This window comes from Myotis nattereri (assembly GCF_964212035.1).
Source record: "Myotis nattereri genome assembly, chromosome: 2".
Lineage (NCBI taxonomy): Eukaryota > Metazoa > Chordata > Mammalia > Chiroptera > Vespertilionidae > Myotis > Myotis nattereri.
The window spans coordinates 111,762,462-111,783,752 of record NC_138076.1 but is presented as its reverse complement, the minus strand read 5'-3'; the positions used below and the strand labels follow the sequence as shown (position 1 = coordinate 111,783,752).

The following is a 21,291-nucleotide window of genomic DNA, read 5'->3' as shown; positions in this document are numbered from 1 at the left end:
TTAATCCATGATGGTGTTGAGGTTATCTTCAAAAGACACTAAGGCATTAAAAATGTGTTTTTCCTATAAGGAACTCAGAAAAATTAAAAATTCTGAGTGGATTATCTTTTCTTCATATATAGCAACCATATTTTTATATAATAGGCCATGAGTTGATATGTAAACATACTAATTTCACCAAGATTTTTTTTCTTACCAAACGAAATTATATTTCTGCTAGAAACTTTCATTCTGATCATTTCAAGTGAAGAATCCAACCAATTGTCAAAAGCAAACACATTTCTTTTAAATGATTCCTAAGCCCTAACCTTCATTGTCCCTTTCATTTTCATTAAAAGCCATTATTATATAACTAGGGGCCCAGTGCACAAATTTGTGCACCTTGAAAGGACCTGTGGGCCACGAGGCTGTGGTGGGCACAGGCACAGGTCTTGGCCCATCCTCTGCGCCCCTGCCCGGCCCCTCCTGCTGCAGTCCCTGGCCCCCTGTCTGCTGGGAGCCCTGCTCTCATCGCTGCCACTCCCTCACACTGACTGACAGCACAGAGCGATTGGGGCCAGCGCCATCAGCAGGTGCAAGCAGTGGCTGCTGCCCCATCGCCCCTCAGGAGCAGGGGGGGGCAGAGAAGCCCTCAGGGGTAATAGGGGCCAGCAGCCACTGTTCACACCCACTGATGGCACCCAGCGATCGGGAACAGTGCCGGGTGCTGGCAGCGGGTGCGAGCGCTGGGCGGGACCTTGGCATGTGGGAGCAAAGAATTTTTAGTAATCACCAGAGGCTCACCCTGATGACAGCAACTGGTGCCTTGCCTTGGTCTGGCGCCCTTGCTCACCTGCTCCACCATCCTGTTGCAGCCGACACCCGCCATGTTCCATGCACACCCCCAGGTGGTCAGCGCATGTCATAGAGACGAGTTGTTCAGTTGTTCCACTGTTCAGTCTACAGTGGGGCCTTGACTTACGAGTTTAATTCATCCCATGATGGAGCTCATAACTCAAATTACTCATATGTCAAATCAATTGTGAACGAGTGAGACACGTGATGCTGGGCTGATGTTGTGGCATTCACTGTGAAGTTCGCTGCGCCAACTAGCAGTGGGGTATCTGAAGCTTGCTCGTAACCCGAATTTTAGCTCGCCACTCAAAGCAAAAAATCGACCGAGAGATGGCTTGTATCTCGAAAAACTCGTTAGTCGGGACAGTCATAAGTCAAGGCCCCACTATATTTGCATATTAGGGTTTTATATATATAGATTTGCTATGGAAACTGGATTATCATCTGAAAGACTTGCATTTGCACATCTAGCACAGCAGAATCTTCTATCCAGTGGTGAGTGCGTCAGTGGATAACGGGTATGAATTCCATGCTTTGCTTCACAGGCAGAGAGCAACTCGGCACCAGACCAGGGCTCCAACCCTCACAAGTTAGCTTTCTCCCTTGCAGCCAGGTGAGACCCATGCTGCATAAAGGTGTGAATCGCGACCTTAGGCTTCTGGGCGTTGTACTAGTCCAACAGAGCCTGGATGCGGGCCCCATAGTCAGGATGGACATCGCTTAAGTTCTTGACCGCTTTCCTCTGGATGAACAGCTGGGCATTCTTCAGGTGGCCGGCGATGTTCTCACACAGGCGTTTTCTCTGCTCCCCATTCAGTACACTCGTATAGAACGTCCGCACCTGAGAGACGCTATCACCATTGGCAGTGTTGTAGCGCCACCCGTCCCCGAGATGCAGGTGCTGCTCTCCAGGGCGAACTTCGGCTGTTGTTCTGGGGCACTGAGCTGTTGGGGTAGTAGTTGGGAGCACCACCCTGGTGGTCGACCATGCACATGGAGCCGTCATGCTGGTAGTTGGCCACTCGAGCAAGGTAGGGACAGTTCACAGGGATCTGAAGGTACTTGGGTCCCAGGCGGTGGCAGTATCAGGATAGGAAAAAAAGCAGCCTGAAGCATCTTGTCAGGGCTGGGTTCAATGTCAATGCCATGCGGCATGTTGCTCGGGTCGAACCAACTGCTCAACCTCAGCAAAGTAATTTACTGGGTTCCGATTTAAGACCAGTTTACCAACTGGGATAAGAGGGTAGTCCTTGTGAGGCCAAATCTTGGTAACATTGAATGGAGTAAATGGAGAACTTTCTGCCTGACTGAAGGTCATGACCTGGATGTAAAAAGTCCAGGAGGGGTAGTTGCCTGTGGCGATGGCACTAAAGAGACCCTGGAGCCCATAGTCAGGATCTTCATGGGAGAGTCTTGCTGCATCTTCAACCAAAAGGTTTTTGATGCCCTGGTCAGTCTTATAATGGAATTTGCAATAAACGACCACTCCTTTCGCATTAACCAGCTTGAAAGTATGCGACCCATATCCATTCATGTGCCTGTGTCCATCTGGAATCCCCCGATCACTGAACAAGAAGAAGACAATGCAGAGACTCGGGCCGCAGGCTCCAGAAGTCCCAGGCCATGTCTGGGTCCTTCAGGTGCGTTTGAGGGTTTCTCTTTTGGCTGTGGGTGAAGGAACAATATGGCATCCCTGATGAAGAAAATGGGGGTGTTGTTCCCAACAAGATCCCAATTACCAAGCTCTGTGTAAAATTTCACTGCAAACCCACAAGGGTCAGCTGAGCCCGATTCTCCAGCAACAGTGGAGAATTGAACTGCAGTCAAACTCTTTCCAATATGCTCGAACACCTTCGCCTTGGAGTATTTGGAAATGTTGTGTGTGACCTCAAAGTAGCCAAAAGCCCCTGCTCCTTTAGTATGCATGACTCTCTCAGGAATCCTCTCCCGGTCAAAGTGAACCATTTCATCGGTGAAAACCACAGCTTGAACCAGGAGGGGCCCCTGTTGTCATAATATTAAGTTTGTCCCCTATTGGAATACCGGCCCCAGAGATGAGGACATCAGGTTTCTGCGTGTTCCACTGCTCCTTCCAATGCTTCATCTGGTCGCTGGCTGGTCCCAGGAGTCCCTCATGACGTCAGGCTTGGGTTGCAGAACATTGCAGGAGGCCTCGGCTCATGCCACCTTCTGCAGCCAACGTGGCTACTGCCCCTGTTTATCTTAATATAAGAAAATGTATTTAGGAAATGAATTTTGTGTGACATTCAATTTATTGAAGTATATATTACCACAGATGAACACTTTCTTTTTTAAAAATCTTTATTGTTAAAAGTATTACAGATGTCCCCCTTGTTTTCCCCACTGACCCCCTCCACCTCCAACCAACCCTCCTAGGTCTTCACCACACTGTTGTCATGTCCGTGGGTTATGCATATACGCATATAGATTCTTTGGTTAATCTCTCCTCACCCACCCGCCCACCCCTGCCTTCTCTCTGAGATTCGTCAGTCTGTTCCATGCTTCTGTCTCTGGATCTATTTTGTTCAACTGTTGTCTTAAAATTTCAACATTCTCTGATAATCACCATTATCAGGGAAAAGAAATGTTATCAATTTTTCATCTTTGAAGAGTATCAAATTCCAGAGAACAGTGAGCAAGGCAGTACTTCAGAAAATACAGGACATGTGGCTACTTAACCTAACAATTTAAAGTTTCTGACAGCCCTTACTTTAAATTATATCTACAGAGCTTTTCTCTACCAACTTAACTTACCTCTGGCTTTGCATTTACAGGTGCTTAACACAAGAAGGATGACTAGAATTTAAAACAGTTATGAAAATGTTGGAATTACGTTTTGTTGCTTATTTCCAACCAATAATAAAATATTGGTGACATTAGCAATGTCCATGAAATAAAGCACTGTGTATACAAGAAACCTAGGACTCTCATCAACCTATGAACATGCTTTTGTCTTAGATGATTTGCGTCTGTTAACTCAATAAACCTGTCTTTATCCTAAGTACTCAGAAGTAATCAACTGGGGCTCAATCTGTTTTTTACTTAAATGATGTTATCTGTGTTTCAAGACATGATCAAATGGTGTTTGACCAACTTCCATTAAATCCCACTCCGCCGCTAGGGGGAGACGCAGGCGGGCGGCGGCGGCACCCAGAGACCCGCAGCGGGACCGGCTCCAGTGGCGCCCCCAGGGCCTCCATCTTGGCCTTGGGGAAGGGAGCGGTGTCTGGGTCTCCTTGCCGTCTCCAGTCTCTGGGCCCCACACGGACGCTGGGAGCAGGCTGTCCCTTGGCCGAACGGCACAGCGCGGCGCAGCGGAGTCAGCCCGGGGACACGTCGCCCAGCCCCACAGACCCGGTTCCGAGTGGTCCCGACAAGATGGAGGACGCCGTCTCCTCCCGCAGCCATGCCGGGCGGCGGCGGTGCTCCTCACGGGATGAGGCGCGGGTGGACGTGCGTCCGCCCCAGATCGCTCGGGGACGCCTTCGCCCGTCGCCCGACCCGTTGGCCCGGGGCTACTCCTGCCCGTTGCCCCGCACGGGGCCTGCAGCCTCCAGGATTTGGACAGGAGGGCGTAGGGCACATCGAGGCAGCGTCCCTCCCCGGGCAAAATGCTGGGAACCGCCGCGGCGGACTGGACGCCCGGGCCCGAGCGAGGGCAAGCGGTCCGGCCTCAGTGTCTCGGACTCTCCGGACACAGCAACTTCCTGCCCATAGTCCAGGGATCGAGCTCTTGACCAGGAGGCGGCAAAACAGGGTCAGGATACAGGCCCGACCGACCAGGTTGGGGCGGGGCAGGAGGAACGAGGTGGCCGGGCGGGCTGGCGAGGAAGCGAAGCCGAGGGTGGGACCGATGCATGATGGACAGCCTCACGGGCCATCCCTTCTAGGGATTCCTGAAGGAAGGCAGATGTAGCCAATGGACGCGCCCCGGGCCGGACCTCCACTGCAGCCATTGGGAGCCAGGGAGGCAGGGCCTGCCCCGGCATGGCCGCGCTGTCGCCGCCTCCCGCTCACACAGCGGTAACCCCGCGACTGCCTGGAGTGTCTGGTGCGTTCGCCCTGGGGAGTGGGTCGGGGAAGGGGAGCCACAGCCAGAACCGGTGAGGCTCATCTCCGCGGCCTTTGCATTCCTGGCCCGCCGACAGCCTCCAGAGGCTGAGATGGGCGAGGAAGGCCTCGGGAGCCTCTCACCGGCCCGGGACTAACCGCTGCGGCGCGGCTGCTGTCGCCACTGGGCGTCGGGCCCAGGGGACTAGTCGGGTTCCCGTGCGGCCTAAGGGCTGCGGGCTCGCGGGCCAGGCCAGGTGGGCCGGGTGAGGACGCCGGGCAGTGACGCCTCTGGCATTTTCCTTTCTGTCGGGGGAGCGTTTGGGGAGGGGCGCCCGGTCCTCCCACTCTCCCTGGGCTGCGCCAGAGCTTGGGGTCCCCAGTTTTGTGGGCGACGTTCCGCGTCCGCTCCAGGGCCTGCTCTGCGCTCCCCTTCAGTTCTTAATGGGGCGCATTCTCGTGGCGGACGGGACGGGGATGGGTCACAAGTCTCGGACCCAGGGCAAACGCTCGGGACCAACGTGGGAGATTTCAGCTCTGTGGCGGCGTCTGCAGCCCCTACCCGGGCGCCCGGAGTGATGCGGGTGGGTCCATTTGGGAGGTAATGCCATCATTCCATTTCCCTTGCTGGCGTCAAAGCAGCGTTTGCCCCCTCGCGTCCTTTGAGCTGGCCGGGTGCCTCCGCCCCCCATCCTGTACTTTGAGGGAACAGACGCAGCTCTGTCTGGTGGTGCGATACCAGTTTTTAAATTCTGGTTTCCCTGCTTCCCTGGGGGATGGGGAAGGCAAAAGAGCCCTGAACGCCTTTCTTCTATGTCCCCCTGCAGGGTAGGAATTGTACAGCGTCCAGGTTGGCTGTAACTAAACCGTTTTTCATCTTTTCTCTCCTTCTAGGACCAGGAATTACTTTCTGGCCAGTCTGGTGACGCTTTGGCAGAAATTAAGAAGGAAAATATCCCCCTTAAGAGTAATTTAACCCTGCTTTTCTGTTTCATACATTGAGTGCAATAGTACAATGTTGTTCTGTGTGATTTATCTTTCTGTTATCTTGAAGGCAAAAAGCTAATTGCTTGGATGGACCCTGTCACAAGAGCCCTGCCAGGCAAACACCTGGGCAAGTGCTGGGAGTGGGTGCCATTGATGCTTAATACCACTGATATTCTCTAAAGTTCCAAAATAGGACTTAAAGGTAGTTCTATTTTACAGGTTTTGTATTTAATATTATTTTCTTTCCAATGAATACAAACATTTCTTTTTGTTTACTGTTGGATTAACAAAATCTGGCTCTCCTATTTTGTTTTAAAGTTCATGTAAAGACTATTTTTTGTATGTGTCTGTCTTTCATTTGAGGAAAATTTGTTTTTATGTACCCTTCTGGTTCCCAATCAGCATTACATCAGGAGGTAGATAGTCTAGTTGTCACAATACATAGTTCCGAGCTTGACCACTGAATTGATAGTGACGACCAGATCCTTCCATTATGAAATGAATGTTTTTTCCTTGTTACCAGAAAGTAATCTACTTGGTGTTCATTTTTTAAAAAAATACTTTTATTGATTTCAGAAAGGAAGGGAGAGGGAGAGTGGGAAAGGAAGGGAATGGAAAGGCACAGGTGTACTCCGAGGAGGTAGAGTGCCTTTTTTCAACTTTTAAAAAGCACATTTTAAAAAACTATGACACCAAGATATACATTTAAAAATGATTAAAATGGCAAGTTTTATGTTTTACATATACATTTATATATAATTGTTATGTACATTTTTTAGACATAATGCTGTTGCATACTTAATAGACTACTATACAGTGAAAGCATAACTTTTATTTGCACTGGGAAGCCAAAAATATTGTGATATTTGCTTTATTGCAGTAGTGTGGAACTGAACCCTCAATATCTCCAAGGCATGCCTATAAAAACAACTATGAGACGAGATGTTACTATAAGTAACTAAGTATAATTGGGCAAAGTACATATATATATATATATATATATATATATATATATATATATATATGCTTGTGTTAGTTTTTATCTTTACCCCTAAGTAGACATCCTGTTAACTTTGCAAGGGGTTTATCCATTACTAGAGATTTGTATTTGAGTCCTGCTTCAGTTTCTTCCTTTTTGTATAGTGATAGTAAAATATTTTATCAACCTTCTCTGTGTAGATTTTTCTTTGATTTTACATTATTTGATTTTACATTAATTTTCATTGTATCATACAAAACTAAATTCAATTAAACATTAATTTGTAGATGAATGAGATACCACAAGTTATGAAAATGTTTAAGATTAATTAGACAATTGTTGAAATCCTAGGATATAGGCCAAAGATTTGTCTACATACTGTTTCATGCACAATGATTTAACATTGTTTGCAGTCTTTCATATGGTCCAGGCATGTTCAATTATTTCAATAAAAACCTTGGAGTCAGCCCTGACTGGTTTGGCTCAGTGGATAGAGCGTCGGCCTACGGACTGAAGGGTCCCAGGTTCGATTCCAGTCAGGGGCATGTGCCTTGATTGCGGGCGCGTCCCCAGTAGGGGGGTTGGGGGGGTGCAGGAGACAGCTGATTGATGTTTCTAGCTCTCTATCCCTCTCCCTTCCTCTCTGTAAAAAATCAATAAAACATATTAAAAAACAAACAAACAAAAAACCCTTGGAGTCATATATTATCCCCATTTAGTTTACAGTTTAGAAAACCAAAACTCACTGTCACCGCTAATTATTAAATCCATAATGTTTTCTCTGTTTTTGAATAATATTTTAGAAATAGTAGAAACTTTTCTGTAGTCTTATGTTTATGGAATTAAGAAACTGTTAGATGGTTAAATACACAATGGCTTTTAGTAGTGGTTAACTTTTTTATTATCTGGGATTTTGAAAATAGGTGAATACTTAAACTTTTTTCCTTTTTTAAAATATATTTTTATTGATTTCAGAGAGGAAAAGAGAGGGGAGAGGGAGATAGAAACATTAATGATGAAATAGAATCATTGATCGGTTGCCTCCTGCACGCCCCCTACTGGGGATCGAGCTGGCAACATCCCCCCCCCCACCCCGCTTGTCCCCTTGACCGGAATTGAACCTGGGACCCTTCAGTCCACAGGCTGACGCTCTATCCACTGAGCCAAACCAGCTAGGGCTTAAACTTTTTTCAGAGGTAGGTGACTGCAGTGAGCTGAACATAAAGAATGTCCTTTGTATTTTCATTGAGAAGATTGAGGTAGGTCCTAGGACATAGCAGCCACAAGAGTCTACTGTGCAATTGACTATAGCTCTTTTCCAGAAATTGTTCTTTTCTGTTTTACATTTATTCAAATGAAGAAAGGACTGAGAGTTCGTATATAACAGTTCTTATATTTCATAACTCAGTTGAGGCTAAATTATTGCCTCTTGCCTTTGAAAATTAACCACATACTAAGTTTACTGAAGAAGTGTTGACCATGATCCCAATTTTTGTGTTTATTTTGTAACCCTTCTATACTGGTCTCTTAGATTCATTATTTCTGCATCTTTGAAATAGACTTATTTGAATGTTAACTTTTTTTTTAAATGAACTAGTTCATTGTAATAAAAGAGAAATGATTTTAAAAAATTGTTTTATATATTAATTGCATATAACATAATGGTTGTGAGATAGATTCTGGAGTCAGATTTCTTGGATTTGAATCCTGACTCTATCCTTCTCAGCATTAGAGACTTGGACAGGCCATGTGGATTCCTTATCTTCTGAGTCTTAAGTTTCCTAATGGGTAAAGTGGGAAAAAAAGAATAGTTCCTACCTTATGTAAACATTAACTAAATATATTATTGACATAGCACCTATTACATAACTATAACTATTATCAATTAAATTACTTGGGAGAATTTTAGAATAGAAATGTTACTTAGCATTTCAGTATGAGATGTTTAAACACCCATACAGTTCCCACCTCCTTCACTCTCGAGTTTCTAGCTAAGAAAATTGAAGCCAGCATGGATAAACTTACCTAAGTTTTCCACCTATCATTTCTACACTAATATATATTCCAGTTATGCCTACTTTTTTCTCTCTGGCCTTTGAAATAGAGGTGATTTCTGTTCAAGATCAATGTCACTGCCACCTGTGCACATATCCACATCTAACTTGCAAGAGCCTCGCTTTATTGATTATTCACTTCTCCAGATTCTTTGTTTAATCCTCACCCAAGAATTGAGGGTACTTTTTATTTTTGTTTCTAAGAGTATTTTTTCCATTGACTTTTGGAGTGAGTAGAAGGGTGGGGAGTGGAGGAGAAAGAGAGAACCATCGAGGTAAAAGAGACACATTGATTATTTGCCATTCATAGCGCCCAGACAGGACCCGGGATCGAACCTGGGACTTTTTGGTCCTCTGGTCCACTGAGCAAAACCAGCTAAGGCCAGATTCTTTCCTTTGTCATACCCAAGTGCGTAGTAGGTACAAAGAAGTGTTTGTTGAATATAACAGAGTGGTTAAGAATTTGGAGTCTGGAATTAAAGTCCTATTTGAGCTTATCAAAAACAATTTAATTAGCTTATCTTTCCTGATCTGTAAAATTGATTAAATTATGTCTATACAGTGGCGCCTTGACTTACGAGTTTAATTCGTTGGAGACCGAGCTCGTTAAGGAGCTCGTTAACTCAAATTACTCTATCAACTCAATGCAAAAAATCGGCTGAGAGACAGCTGGTATCTCAAAAAACTCGTTAGTCGGGACACTCGTAAGTCAAGGCCCCACTGTATCATGGGGTTTATAGAATTATACATGGAAAACACAGCATGATGTTTGAAGATTCCTGCACAAAAGGGCAAAAGTGATTCAGAAAGATTCAGTCATATAGTTATATTGGAAGTAGAGAATTTGAAAAAATGACAAAAGACTAGGGAAATAGGGATTGGACAATGACAGTCATTTTAGCAGATAGTATACATAGTAGATTGATTATATTTGGAGTGTGGATTATTAGTACTTGATAAATTATTTTACTGCTGTTTTCTGTTCTTTTTTAAAAAAATATATTTTTATTGATTTCAGAGAGGAACAGAGAGGGAGAGAGAGAAACATCAATGATGAGAGAGAATCATTGATCAGCTGCCTCCTGCATGCCCTACACTGGGGATCAAGCCTGTATCCCGGTCATGTGCCCTGAACAGTAATTGAACTGTGACCTCATGGTTCATAGAGCAACGCTCAATCATTGAGTCACGCTGGACAGGCGTTACTGTTTTTTATTTCAAAGGAAGACAGGTATTTTTTTCCCTATAAAGGGTGAGTAGGTAATTGAGTACAGTAGGTCCTCAAAAATGTTTCATTATGAGGTCAACAGGGGGTGAGGTGAGGGCAAGACTGGGGGGATGAGGGGATAATGGGGGGATAAAGACACACTTGTAATAGCTTAATAAAACATTTAAAAAAATGTTTCATTATAAGATTGATGAGATGCTGTAGGAACCAGCTGTTGTTTATATCCTATGGTTATATCAATCAGCCTATGGTAAAATTGGTTTCCTTACATGTTTTGCTTCAGGTAACAGAACCTATTGATGCTAAAGAAGGATTACTCTACTGAGTACATGTTCTTTTAAGATTTGACTTTGGTTGGTGGTCACACAGTACAATATACAGATCTTGTAGCATAAAACCCCACACCTGAAACCTATATGATCATGTTTACCAATGTCACCCCAGTAAATTTAATTAAAAACAACATTTTTTAGGGACTACCAAAAATTGTATAAATTTTATCGAACTGTGAAGAAGCATTAATGGAAGAGGATAAACAGAATGGTGACCAATTTTTCCCCAAAATGTTAGATTAAAATCACATAAAGAATAGAATTAAAAATTTCATTTGTGCTAGTTCTTGCAATAATAATATACTATAACTTTTTTTTTTCTTTTTCTGTCTCTTACAGGTTGTTGTTGTTGTTTTTTGTCATAGACACATGTTCAGTGGGAGAATTCGACTTGACTGAACAGACTTCTGTGTTATTAGGGAGTAAAGCCATGGCAACTAGTCTCACGGACGTAGGAAATTCATTTGGTCATCCACCTAGTACTTTAGTTAATAGATCGAGAAACTCATCGGTGCAAGACAATGATGATGATGTTGTGTTTATTGAATCTATACATCCTCCTTCAACTTCTTCAGCAATAGTTGATCAAAAAAATTTTATATTTGCTTCATCAAGAAATGAAAAACTACAAGGAAATGATTCCCTAATTCCTTCCTCAAGAGATTTGGCTTCTCAAAAGGGATATATAAGTGAGACTATTATTATTGATGATGAAGAGGACATAGAAACAAATGGAGGGGAAAAAAATTCTTTCAGTTTTATTGAATGGGGACTTCCAGGAACTAAAAACAGAACCAAAGATGTGGACTTCTCCACTTCCAGTCTTTCAAGAAGAAAGGTAAATGTAGGAATGGGTAATAGTGTTATCACTACAGAATTGACTCTGAAATTCAGATTGCTAGTGTTAAGAGCCTTAGAAACAGGTATAAGCTCTCTGAATGATGGGCAAGATATGAACTTAATTATTACACTTGTAGCATCACTATAGAATACCAACTTGGGAGATGTCACTAAAGGACTTCAGCCAAGTAATTTTGGTGTTAATATACAAACATACACCCCATCTTTAACTTCACAGACCAAGACTGCAGTAGGACCTTTTAATCCTGGTAGGATGAATGTGGCAGGAAATGAATTTCAGAAAGGAGGATTTGCGACTCATCACAGTCCTGGTAAGCCATGAGTGATCTACCCCAAGTGAAAAAACTGTTGGCTGTTATTTTTACAACCCATTTCATTTATGTTCTATATGTGAAATATTTTCTTTCTCTCGACTTTCAGGTTATGATAGCATATTTTACTTAATAAAACTGTGCAGTCTACTTGGTCTGTGAATTTTCAGAAATTTAATCTATTATACCTATTGTAGTTTACATCTAAAGTGGTTTAATTGAAAACTTCCATAACCATTATCATTGACCTTGTTTACTAGTGTCTATTTTAATGTAAAAATCATAGAATAAAAAGGTGTGTTGGCCTAGCCAGCTTGGCTTAGTGGATAGAGCATCAGCCCACAGACTGAAAGGTTTTGGGTTTGATTCTGGTCAAGGACATGTACCTAGATTGCAGACTCCATCCCTGGCCTGTAGGCAACCAAATGATGAGTCCCTCTCACATTGATGTTTCTCTCTCTCTCCCTCCCTCGCCCTCCCTTTTACTCTCTCTAAAAATCAATTGAAAAATATCCTTGGGTGAAGATTAACCACAACAAAAAGATGTATTGAACTGAAGGGGAATATAATGTAATATAATGTAGTAATTGACTTTTATTTGAGTTATAATTATGTAACTTGAAATTTCAATTTTTGCTTAATGTGTTTATTTTGAGACTGCTTGTCTCTGATTTTTATTTTTAAATCATCATTTTATTGCTTAATTTTAAAGGTTTCTTGCTTTAATTCAGAGATCTATACTTTTGAAAGTCTTGTTCTGAAAAAATTAAGATATAATGATAGTTATTTAAAACTTAGCAAATCCTTTTTGTGGCTTTTTCATGACACGTGGGGTTTTTCTTTTTCAAATATATTTTTATTGATGTCAGAGAGGAAGTGAGAGAGAGACAGACACCAGTAATGAGAGAGAATCATTGATCAGCTGCCTCCTGCACTGGGAATTGAGCCCGCAATCTGGGCATGTGCACTGACCAGGAATCAAAGCATAACCTCCTTGTTCATAGGTTGAAGCTCACCCACTGATATTTGAGTGTTGATTTTGTTATCTGCTACATTGCTGAATTCATTTATTAAATCTAGTAGTTTTTTGGTGGAGTCTTTAGGGTTTTCTATGTACAATATCCTGTAATCTGCAAATAATAATAGTTTTACTTTTCCTTTCCAATATGGATGCCTTTTATTTCTTCTTATCTGATCACTTTGGCTAGAATTTCCAGTACTATCTTGTAAAGGAGTTGTGAAAACTGACATCCCTGTTTTTAGGGGAAATGGTTTTAGTTTTTGCCCATTGAGGATGATGTTTGCTGTAGGTTTGTCATATATGGCCTTTATCATGTTGAGATATGCTCCCTCTATTACTGCTTTGCTGAGAGATTTTATTTAAAAAGGGTGTTTGATTTTTGTCAAAAGCTTTTCCTGTATCTATTGATATGATCGTGTGATTTTTTTTATTTTTATTTTTTAAAAATATATTTTTGATTTTAGAGAGGAAGAGAGAGAGAGAGAGAGAGAGAGAGAGAGAGAGAGAGAAACATCAATGATGAGAGAGAATCACTGATCAGTTGCCTCCTGCACTACTGGGGATCGAGCCCTCAACCCAGGCATGTATCCTTGGCTGGAATTGAACCTGGGACCCTTCTGTCCGCAGGTCGATGCTCTATCCACTGAGCCACCAGCTAGGGCTGATCATGTGATTTTTGTCTTTCAATTTGTTTATGTGATGTATCACATTTTTTGATTTGCGAATATTGTACCAGCCTTGCAGACCTGGAAGAAATCCCATTTGGTCATGGTTTATGATCTTTTTAATATATTACTGGATCTGTTTTGCTAATATTTTGTTGAGGATTTTAGCATCTAGGTTCATTAGGGATATTGGCCTGTAAATCTCTTTATAGTCTCTTTATCTGGTTTTGGAATTAGGATAATGCTGGCCTCATAAAAAGAGCTTAAAAGTTTTCCTTCCTCATGGATTTTTTTGGAATAGTTTGAGGAGGATAGGTTTTAGTTCCCTTTGAAGGTTTGGTAAAACTCCCCTGTGAAGCAATCGGACCAGGACTTTTGTTGGCTCTAATTCGTGCACCAGTGGAGTCCCTTGTCTTGGCATGCGGGATTGGGCTGAAACCGGCTCTCTGACATCCCCTGAGGGGTCACGGGTTGTGAGAGGGCATAGGCCAGGCCAAGGAACCCCACCAATGCACAGTCGGGGCTGGATGGACCACAGGAGGGCTCCAGGGCGTGCCCAGCATGTCTCGCTCAGTCCTGATTGGCTGGCTGGACCCCAGCAGCAAGCTAACCTACTGGTCAAAGCATCTGCCCCCTGGTGGTCAGTGCACATCATAGCGACTGGTGACAGGTTGACTGCCCCCTGGTGGTCAGTGCACGTCCTAGCAAGCGGTTGAGTGGCCTTAGTGTTGTGGCGAATGACCTAGAACCGTGGTCGGCAAACCGCGGCTTGCAAGCCACATGCGGCTCTTTGGCTCCTTGAGTGTGGCTCTTCCACAAAATACCACGTGCAGGCGTGCACATACAGTGCGATTGAAACTTCGTGGCCCATGCGCAGAAGTCGGTATTTTGTGGAAGAGCCAGTGTTTTGTGGAAGAGCCACACTCAAGGGGCCAAAGAGCCGCATGTGGCTCACGAGCTGCGGTTTGCCGACCACTGACCTAGGAGAATGACAGCCGGCACTCAGAGGAATTAGGAAAGTAAAACCTTTCTTACACAGCACTGCTAGTCCAGGGGACTTTGATCCAAAGCCTGAACTGCCAATGTGGGGAGGTTTTTTGTTTTTTTGTTTTTTGTTTTTAAATACTTCTATTGATTTCAGAGAGGGAGAGAGAGATAGAAACATTCATGATGAGAGAGAATCATTTGATCAGCTTCCTCTTGCATGCCCCCTCCTGGGGACCAAGCCCGCAACCTGGGCATGTGCCTTTGACCGGGATGGAACCTGGGACTCTTCAGTCTGCAGGCTGATGCTCTATTCCAGCCATGGGCAAACTACGGCCCACGGGCCGGATCCGGCCTGTTTGAAATGAATAAAACTATTGAAAAAAAAGACCGTACCCTTTTATGTAATGATGTTTACTTTGAATTTATATTAGTTCACACAAACACTCCATCCATGCTTTTGTTCCAGCCCTCCGGTCCAGTTTAAGAACCCATTGTGGCCCTCGAGTCAAAAAGTTTGCCCACCCCTGCTCTATCCACTGACCCAAACTGGCTGGGCAAATGTGGGAAGGTTTTGATATATATCTTCTTGTGGTCCCCTCAGGGTGGGCTTTGTAGCTCCACCCAAGTCAGTTAGAATGGGGTTTGTGGCGGGCCCCTCAGGATGGGCTAAGGTCTCGAACTGCTCTAGCTATTTCCTGCTGAAGGGGGGGCGATGAAAAGGAGGGTGTAGCATGCCGAGTCTTCATCATCTTCCCCAAGGGGGTCATAATAGTAGTTCGGAGTAACAAGGGCAGAGAAGTTCTCCTCCCGGTATTAGTCTGGGGATCCGGCAACACTCGTATTCAGAAATACCAAAGTTAGGTCAGTCAGCCGGATCCTCCGCTGTCTTGAAGATGATCCGCAGGGGCTTGTTCAGGTCAGAGGTCATCTTCTACTCTAGATGCTTGATTGTCCAGCTGGTGGGCTGCTTTCACACGGGAATGGTGGATCCAGGTATTCAGTCCTGCAACTGAGCTGAGAGGGTGATTAGTACAACTAGATAAGGTTCCTTCCAGGTTGGCGTATGGGTTCCTTTTTCCAATATTTTACCCAAACCTGGTCCCCAGGCTTGTGAGGGTACACAGCTGTTCCTAGAGAGATGGGCAATCAGTCAGTAACCCATCTGTGGACTTCAAGGATAGTTTTCCCAAGTCTTTGTAGCTGTTTCTGAATTTCTAAGTTCCCTACTTCCCCAACTCTCCCTTTGGCTGAATTAAGGGAGGGGGTCTGCCATATAGAATTTCAAATGGAGAGAACCCTCCCTGTGCTGCCATTTTTAATCTCCTTATCTTATTTTTTTTTTTGAGGTAAGTTTTTTTAATGGAATTGCTAAGTCAAAATGTCAGCATATTTTATAAAGCTTTAGATGGTTAATACAAAATTGCTCCCACAGGAAACTATTACTTTTCTTATAACTGTTGTTTTCATATTGTAAGCTTCCCGCAGGGGTAGGAATGTTATTTAATGTTTTCTAAACTGTGCTGTCTTTTTTTTTTTTCCAAATATATTTTATTGATTTTTTACAGAGAGGAAGGGAGAGGAATAGAGAGTTAGAAATATCGATGAGAGAGAAACATCCATCGATCAGCTGCCTCCTGCATACCCCGTACTGGGGATGTGCCTGCAACCAAGGTAATGCCCTTGACCGGAATCGAACCTGGGACCCTTCAGTCTGTAGGCTGATGCTCTACCAACTGAGCCAAACCAGTTAGGGCTGTGCTGTCTTTTTTATTTAAATATGTTTTCATTGATTTCAGAGAAGAAGGGAGAGGGAGAGAGAGAGATAGAAACATCGATGATGAGAGAGAGAATCATAGATCAGCTGCCTCTTGCACATTCCACACAGGATAGAGCCTGCAATTCGGATATGTGCCCTGAACAGGAATTGAACTGTGACCTCCTGGTTCTAGGTTGATGCTCAGTTATTGAGCCATGCCAGCTGGGCTAAAAATGTGGTATCTTGATTTAACTTAAATATCACTGAACTTTTGTGAAAGTATATTTGCAAACATTTTTATGAATTGTTCACTCATGTTTGTTATCCATTTACTACCATGTACACCTTTTGTTTTTTGTTTGATAGTTAAGCTTGTCAAATAATTTTATAAAAATTTAGGATTGCTATATTGAAAGATGTGTTAGCCCTAACCGGTTTGGCTCAGTGGATAGAGCGTCGGCCTGTGAACTGAAGGGTCCCAGGTTCAATTTTGGTCAAGGGCATGTACCTTGGTTGCAGGCGCAACGCCAGTAGGGGGTGTGCAGGAGGCAGCTGATAGATGTTTCTCTCTCATTGATGTTTCTGACTCTCTTTCCCTTCCTCTCTGTAAAATCAATAAAATATATTTTTTTAAAAAAGAAAGAAAGATGTGTTAAACTTGCAAGTAATTGCAGAAGATGTTGAAGATTGGAAATAATATCCAGACCTGGCCGGTGTGGCTCAGTTGGTTGAGTGTCATCCATGCACCAAAATGCCAATGGTTTGATTTCTGGTCAGGTGCAAATCTAGGTTGTGGCTTGGTTCCCATTGGGGTTTGTACGGGAGGCAAACAATTGATGTTTTTCTCTCACATTGATGTTTCTCTCCCCCTCTCTTCCTCTCTCTCTTGAAAATTAATAAAAACATTTTAAGAAACCAAAGTAGGGAAGAAATTTTATAATAAGAAAAGAAATAATATCCATTGAAAATTATTCTTTTGGTTCTGCTTATTTCTTTCATTGTTTAAAATATTTTTTGTTTTGTAATTATTCCCTAAATTTTAGATGTGTATTTATGTAAGCAAGAATTCCATCTTATGTACATACAAGCACTTATGTGGAGTTAAAACCACAAGACTTGCCATGTATTTCTTTGATATTTCAGTGTCCCCATTTTTCACCTTCTGGACTAACTTGTAGTTTTTTGTTTAATATTGAGGTGGATGAATAAGGTGCTTTTCAATGTAAAAGCATAGCATAATGGGATAATTAGCTATAAAAAAAGCAGCCTATAGTTAAATACTGTACTTTCATTTCACTCAAATTGTGAGCATAATTGAGAATTGGAAACATTGTATGAATGTAGTTGTTCTTCGTTTTTTTAAAATATTTATTGTTGAGAGTACTACAGATGTCCCTCTTTTCACCCTCTTCGCCCATTATGCCTCTCCACCCACTTCCTGCCCCACCCCATGTCTTCGCCACTCTATTGTCTGTGTCTATAGTGAATGCATATAAGCATATGAGATCTTGTTTAATCTCTTCTGGTCCCTCCTGTTCCCCTTCCCTCTGAGAATCATGAGTCTGTTCCATTTCCATGCCTCCTATTCTCTTTTATTCACCAGTTTATTGTGTTCATTATGTTTCTTGTTTGTATATTCTGAATTTTAGATTCAGTTGTTGATAGATATGTATTTATTGCCTTTTATTGTTCATATTTTTGTTCATTTTCTTTTTCTTTTTCTCTTAAAGAATACCCTTCAACATTTCATGTAATACTAGTTTGATGGTGATGAAATTTGTTAGCTTTTTCTTTTCTGTGAAGCTCTTTATCTGCCCTTCAATTCTAAATGATAGCTTTGCTGGATAGAATAATCTTGGTTGTAGGTCCTTGCTAGTATTCACTTTGAATATTTCCTGCCACTCCCTTCTGGCCTGCATAGTTTCTGTTGAGAAATCAGCTGACAGTCTTATGAGTGCTCCCTTGTAAGTAACTAATTGCTTTTCTCTTGCTGCTTTTAAGATTCTCTCTTTGTTTTTAATCCTTGGCATTGTAATTATGATGTGTCTTGGTGTGGTCCTCTTTGGATTTCTCTTATTTGGTTCTCTCTGTGCTCCCCTGACTTGTAAGTAGGAGAAGTCTTCTGTCATTATTTCTTTTGTTTTTGTTAGAATTTTTTTAAAATATATTTTTTATTGATTTCAGAGAAGAAGGGAGTGGCAGAGAGAGTTAGAAACATTAATGATGAGAAAGAATCATTGATGGGCTGCCTCTTGCATGCCCCACAATGGAGATCGAGCCTGCACCCTAGGCATGTGCCCTTTACTAGAATTGAACCTGGGACCCATCAGTCCACAGGCCAACACTCTGTCCTCTGAGTCCAACCAGCTAGGTCTGTCATTATTTCTTCAAATAGGTTTTGAATATCTTGTGCTCTTGCTTCTCCTTCTGTAACCTCCATAATGCAAATGTTGGTATGCTTGAAATTGTCCCTCAGGCTTCTTACACTATCTTCATATTTTTGGATTCTTCCTCCTTTTTTAAGCTTTCATCTGATTTTTCACCAAGAGGTATCTTTAGTTTAAAAATAGGTTGAACACGATTATTCTTTTTTTTTTTTTCTTTTTTTTTTTTTTTTTAAATATATTTTATCGATCTTTCACAGAGAGGAAGGGAGAGAGATAGAGAGTCAGAAACATCGATGAGAGAGAAACATCGATCAGCTGCCTCCGGCACATCTCCCACTGGGGATGTGCCCGCAACCCAGGTACATGCCCTTGACCGGAATCGAACCTGGGACCTTTCAGTCCGCAGGCCGACGCTCCATCCACTGAGCCAAACCGGCTTTGGCACGATTATTCTTTGTGAATAATACAGATAGCCATGGGAGGGCATAGTGTACATTGTATTACTTATATTAAGAGTGAACCAGTATCAGTATTCCTAAACTGTAAACAATGGGGAAGTGAAGTATCAAAGGAAATACATCAGGGACCATATTTAATAAACAAAATCCCTTAAGTTTTCTTATTGCCTTTATACATCAATGTGTAATATTTTAGCTTAAATGAATTCCTTATTAAGCAAACATTTTTGCATACACTGCTTTCTCTTTATCTTCCTGTGCCTTTATCTTTTTTTGACTTTCAGCAATTCTGTCTCCATAACTTTATCTTCTAGCGCTATCTCCTGACCTTTCTTAAGATCAACCAATGGTTGGTCATATTCTTTCAATTCTTGCCATCCTTGAGCTCTGCGATACACTGCTTTGATATTTGATGGATCTATTTCAAGAGCCTCCAAACAACTGTCAGTTGCTCCTTGCTAATTTGACATCGTCAGTTTACAATCACCAATATTCGACATGCAACTTAAAGCTATGGGTTGCAGCTTCAGTCTGTCTGCTTTCTTAATAACAGCTTTTGAAACCCTTGAGTGTTTCAATAATACCTTAAAAACTTTTTGTATATATATGTGTGTGTGTGTGTGTGTGTGTACATATATATACTTAAATGTATTTTTGTCCAGAGAGGAAGGGAGAGGGAGAAAGAGAGAAACATCAGTGATGAGAGAGAATCATTGATCAGCTGTCTCCTGCACACCCTCTACTGAGGATCGAGCCCACAACTCGGGCATGTGCCCTTGACCAGAATAGAACCTGGAACCCTTCAATCCGCAGGCTGAAGCTCTATCCACTGAGCCAGATCAGCTAGGGCAAAACCTTTGTATATTTTTTAATGGCCATCTCCCAGTTCTGGGATTTGAAAGAAGTATTTCCAGTGTTTTTTTTTAAGTCTTCTGTTATTAATAATACTTTATCTGTGTCTTTTAAGTCTATATCTGCATCCTCGGGGAAATCTGGATGACTGTCACCAGAACCGTCTTTTGGGAATATTCCCTAGTCATCCTCTTCCTTCAGTTCTCCACATTCTGCAGTAACATACAGTTTGGCAGGTTTTTCACCATTCACTTCTACATTTTCCAGAATTCTTTTTTTTTTTTTTAATATTTTTTATATATTTTATTGATTTTTTACAGAGAGGAAGGGAGAGAGACAGAGAGTCAGAAACATCGATGAGAGAGAAACATCGACCAGCCGCCTCCTGCACATCCCCCACCGGGGATGTGCCCGCAACCCAGGTACATGCCCTTGACCGGAATCGAACCCGGGACCCCTCAGTCCGCAGGCCGACGCTCTATCCACTGAGCCAAACCGGTTTTGGCTTTCCAGAATTCTTGCCGTACCCATTCCTTTAATTACCTAGCCAAATATTACGTTTCCCATTCAAATGAGGATTGGAACTGTTGTGATGAAGAACAGAACCATTTGTATTGCAGCTTGTATTTGCCATGCTTAACAAACCCTCTTGGTTATGCTTATGAAGAAATTTTCATCTTCAAACTTTTCACCATAAATACTTTCTCCACCTGTCCCCTTCTGATTTGAGAAGTCTCCATCCTGAATCATAAATTTCTTAATAATTCAATGGAGAGGTTTCTCAGTGGTGGATCCAATGACTTTTTCTCCTGTACACAACGCATGCAAATTTTCTGCGGTTTTGTAAACAATTCTAAGACAGTTCGACCAACGGTAGCCTCCGATGTCCCAGTCAAAGAAGACTCAGGGGTTACTGGAGTTGGAGGGCTTAGCCTGGGGGGAATGGGTTACTCGGGTTGGAGGGCTTAGCCTGGGGGGATGGGTTACTGGGGGTGGAGGTTTAGCCTGGGGGGATGGGTGGGACATTTTGACTTGCAGACACATTTGAAAGCAGATTGGAGGCACCTTGTAGCTGCAGGGTCACTGAAACCTTTGAGTGTCTCTCAATAGAGACCTGGAGGCCCTTTTGCTCTTCTGATTGGATGTTTTTTGCTTCCTCATATTTCAAATTGTTTATTTGATTCTCGGAATCCTCTACTTACTGTTGAATCCCTGTAAATTATTCTTTATTTCAGTTAGTGTATGCCTAATTTCTGATTGGTCCTTTTCCTTGTTTTTGGCATTCTCACTAAGATTCTTGAAAGTATCACTAAGTTTCTTAAAGATCACATGAAGATCCTTGAGTAACCGTAACCATGGTTTAGAACTATGTATTCAGTAATTTGCTTTCTTCCATTTCTTTCATTTGTGACATGTTTCTTTGTCTCTGCATTTTGGCTGCTTCCCTGTGTTTGTTTCTATGTATTGGGTAGAGCTGCTATGTCTCCTGGAGTTGGTAGAGTCACCTT

General features: G+C 42.6%; 1 protein-coding gene and 2 pseudogenes across 3 annotated transcripts in view; 1 reads left to right on the top strand and 2 right to left on the bottom strand.

Annotated features, from left to right (window-relative positions):
* Nucleotides 1-1,417: 1,417 nt before the first annotated feature.
* On the bottom strand, nucleotides 1,418-4,055 carry LOC308513817 (catalase-like; annotated as a pseudogene). The gene is made up of 2 exons: nucleotides 3,950-4,055; nucleotides 1,418-2,949 (listed from the first exon to the last, which is right to left on the bottom strand). The product of its transcript is annotated as a catalase-like (transcript).
* A 1,095-nt stretch (nucleotides 4,056-5,150) lies between these two features.
* Nucleotides 5,151-21,291, top strand: part of ZMYM5 (zinc finger MYM-type containing 5) — a gene marked incomplete at its 3' end in the record, with an annotated part of 54,422 nt that continues 38,281 nt past the window's right edge. The window contains exons 1-3 of the mRNA XM_081083589.1: nucleotides 5,151-6,094; nucleotides 10,825-11,323; nucleotides 11,564-11,657. Of these exons, the coding sequence (XP_080939715.1) occupies nucleotides 10,916-11,323; nucleotides 11,564-11,657 (502 nt within the window). The 5' untranslated portion in view covers nucleotides 5,151-6,094; nucleotides 10,825-10,915. The remainder of the gene's footprint in view (nucleotides 6,095-10,824; nucleotides 11,324-11,563; nucleotides 11,658-21,291) is intronic.
* Nucleotides 19,145-20,809, bottom strand: LOC308512085 (peptidyl-prolyl cis-trans isomerase D-like; annotated as a pseudogene). The gene is made up of 3 exons: nucleotides 20,280-20,809; nucleotides 19,787-20,054; nucleotides 19,145-19,515 (listed from the first exon to the last, which is right to left on the bottom strand). The product of its transcript is annotated as a peptidyl-prolyl cis-trans isomerase D-like (transcript).